The sequence below is a fragment of the Austrofundulus limnaeus genome, unplaced genomic scaffold (genome assembly GCF_001266775.1).
Source record: "Austrofundulus limnaeus strain Quisiro unplaced genomic scaffold, Austrofundulus_limnaeus-1.0 Scaffold19, whole genome shotgun sequence".
NCBI classification, from domain to species: domain Eukaryota; kingdom Metazoa; phylum Chordata; class Actinopteri; order Cyprinodontiformes; family Rivulidae; genus Austrofundulus; species Austrofundulus limnaeus.
In genome coordinates, this window is record NW_013952421.1 from 3,057,473 (window position 1) to 3,060,461 (window position 2,989).

Consider the following 2,989-nt stretch of genomic DNA (forward strand, 5'->3'; position numbering starts at 1 on the left):
AAAAAAAAAAAAAGAAGCAAGCATGCTGGTAAAAATCAAAACAAAACAAACAGAAACAGCAACAATAACAACAGTAACACGTTTTTTTTAGAATACATGCTTTACCTAAAAAAAAGTACAAATTTACAGCATCTGACACACATGGTCACCACAGCTTTTAAATTAAATGCTTCACAGAAATTGATTTTTTCATTTCCCTTTTTTTTAGTTCGTTCGTTTCTGTAAAATAGATATTTCAAACTAAAAAGTGCATCGTTTCAAATTATTTTACAACATTTTCAATATCAGTTTGCAATATTCACATCTTACATTTTTCAGGACAAATAACCGATTTTCAGTGTTGGAGGGGAAAAAAGATGTCAGTTTTGCTTCTTTTTGCACTGATGGTGATAAAGAACAAACCTAAATCCTATTTGGTATATTTTTGAACCATCATGTCAGTGTTCCGAGGCAAAAATAATAAAAACCAGAACCGAGTCGTTTGTTTTGTAAGTTCATAGAAACAGCTGGTCCCACAGAAACGGTGCAAACGTTTTGCCCAAATATACCAAACAACTTGCCCTTATTATTAACACTTCTACAATAATAATAATAATAACAATAATAATAAAAAAACTTGTCAAATAATTTATCTTTTCAAGAGCAATAGTTCTGTCTGTGCTGGACTTGGACACGGTTTTAAAGCGACACATTCAACACAACACAAAGAAAGTCGACATGAAGCTGCGACTCGCCTTGATAGTTTCCAGAAAATATAAACTTTGGGTTTAAGGGGGGGGCGTCGGAGAGGATGATGAAGATGATGGGGAGGAGGAGGAGGAGGAGGGGTGGGTGGGTGTCAGTGAGAGCGGTCAGTGCACAGCCACGGACTGCAGCGTGGACGTGGGGCTCGTCAGAGTCTCGCTGGGGGTCGCGGGGCTGCTTTGGCTCGTCGCTGTCTGTGGGGAGGTCGGGCTCAGGCTCTGCGGAGAGTTTGACAGGAAGGCGGGGATGTGGGGGGGCAGCGCCGAGAAGCCCGGCATGGACGTCGGCGTGGGCTTGATGGGCACGGGGATGGCCGGCAACGACTGGCCCCCGTGGCACAGGGACTTGATGGGCACCCCGTAGGCACTGTAGTCGCCGCCGGCCATGGAGATGGGGGCCGCGGTGTCCATCACGCCGCTGTTGTACATGTGGGGCCAGGCCGTGGTGAGCTGGTTGTGCAGCGGGTACCCGGCGGACATGGACTGCATGGTGGAGAACGCCAGGCTCCCGGGGACCTTGTACTCGCGCGCGATGATGTTCTCGATGGCGAACGGGTGCTTGAACGTGGACGACTGGGACACGCCCAGGTTGTAGGTGGACATCTGGGGCAGGTGCGTGCCGGTGGCCGCCAGCGCGCTCAGCCTCAGCTTGGCTTGCTGCTGGAGGTAATGCGCCGCGTCCGACTGCTGCTTGCTGGGGCCCAGGTGGTCGGAGGCGGCCAACACCTTGAACCTCTTGCGGCGCCTCAAGAAGCTCCCGTTCTCGAACATGTCCCCGCAGTTGGGGTGCAGAGCCCAGAAGCTGCCCTTACCTGGCTGGTCCGGGCGCCGCGGGATTTTGATGAAGCAGTCGTTGAAGGACAGGTTGTGGCGCAGCGAGTTCTGCCACCGCTGCGTGTTTTCCCTGTAATAAGGGAACCGATCCATGATGAACTTGTAGATCTCGCTGAGGGGCAGCATCTTCTCCGGGCAGCTCTGGATCGCCATGGCAGTCAGGGAGATGTAGGAGTAAGGGGGCTTCTGGTCGCTGTACGTGTTCCTCCCTGGACGAGGCATCTCGAGATGAGTTCAGTAAAAAGGAATGGGTTTCAACAGAAGGAAATAACTCCCCTTAGTTCCTTGGGAAAAAGGCGCACTGCTTGTCATGAAAACAACTGCTGCGGGAAAAGAAAAAAAGAAAAGAAAAGAAAAGAAAAAAGTTTCAGCGTTGCGTAAAAAGCCGTGCGTAAAAAGCGGCGCCTCTGTGCGCATTTAGGAAGCGAGGCGGCTGGGTGCGCGAACAAAAGTCTCTCTCGTCAGCTCGTCCCGGCTGCAGCAGAGCTTGAATCATTCGGCCTCCTTGACGAGACTGGCCCTGGTGTACGCCTCCATGGCCTCCCTCTAACCATCTGATAGTTTTATGTGGTGACATGAGCAGAAAAGACCCCTGTAGAGGCGCTCCATTAATGTGCCACCTCTTTGCTATCACATGACAATCGCCATGGGAGGAGGAGGGAGGAGGAGGAGGAGGGTTGAGTCGGGAGGAAAGGCATAATCTGGTTTCATTTACACCTATTTACATGGACACCTTGGGCCAATGGAAATCATTTCCATTTGAAGACGGGGGAAAGGGGGCGAGAAGGCTAACCGGAACTGAACCGCGGTGGCACTCAGTGTGTGAAGGTATGCGCTCCTCTGCGGACTTAACACTCACATTTTAGAAATAAGGGAAAATAATGATAAAATAAAAGGAGGCGTTTTAGTCTGAAAAAAAAATAAGAAAAAATTTTTGTTACTATGTTGCTGCGTTATTTTAGAGGATTTCGATCTGAGCGAAAAGCTGATTTTACAAATTAAAAGCTGACAAAATCCCCTTTTTTTGCTTTTCCTCCTTACTTCTAATTACACTGTTATTTTTTCTGTAAAATGCACACGCCATAAAAAAAATAATTTGCCACCAGCAAATTCGTTGATGATGAGCCGACTGTTAGTTTTTCTTTGCCAATTTTGCCCCAAAGCTGGAAGGAAAAAAAAAGATTAAAAAAAGAAGAAGAAGAAAGGAAGTAGACGATAAGAAACATCAACACAATGCAAACAGCACTGTTCAAACTCAAACTTCATGAGGCAATCGGCCTCCATTGTATTTATGTAAAGATTCCCCAAAAAAAGTACTTCAGGAATGCAAATAAACCCTTGAGGACGGTGTGGTGAAAACTGTATAAAATATCCATAAGTCAATTAAATGAATGTGGAGCCCATTTTGAGCG

At 47.3% G+C, this 2,989-nt stretch overlaps 1 protein-coding gene across 1 annotated transcript; it reads right to left on the reverse strand.

The window, feature by feature from the left end:
• Window positions 1–81: 81 nt before the first annotated feature.
• On the reverse strand, window positions 82–2,522 carry foxb1a (forkhead box B1a). The gene has a single exon (XM_014003604.1). The coding sequence runs from the start codon at window positions 1,797–1,799 to the stop codon at window positions 852–854; it is 948 nt and encodes a 315-aa protein (XP_013859058.1). The 5' UTR covers window positions 1,800–2,522; the 3' UTR covers window positions 82–851.
• Between the last annotated feature and the right edge of the window lie 467 nt (window positions 2,523–2,989).

Excerpts from the sequence above, each read along its gene's own strand:
- foxb1a (XM_014003604.1), bottom strand. The coding sequence starts at position 1,799 with ATGCCTCGTCCAGGGAGGAACACGTACAGCGACCAGAAGCCCCCTTAC.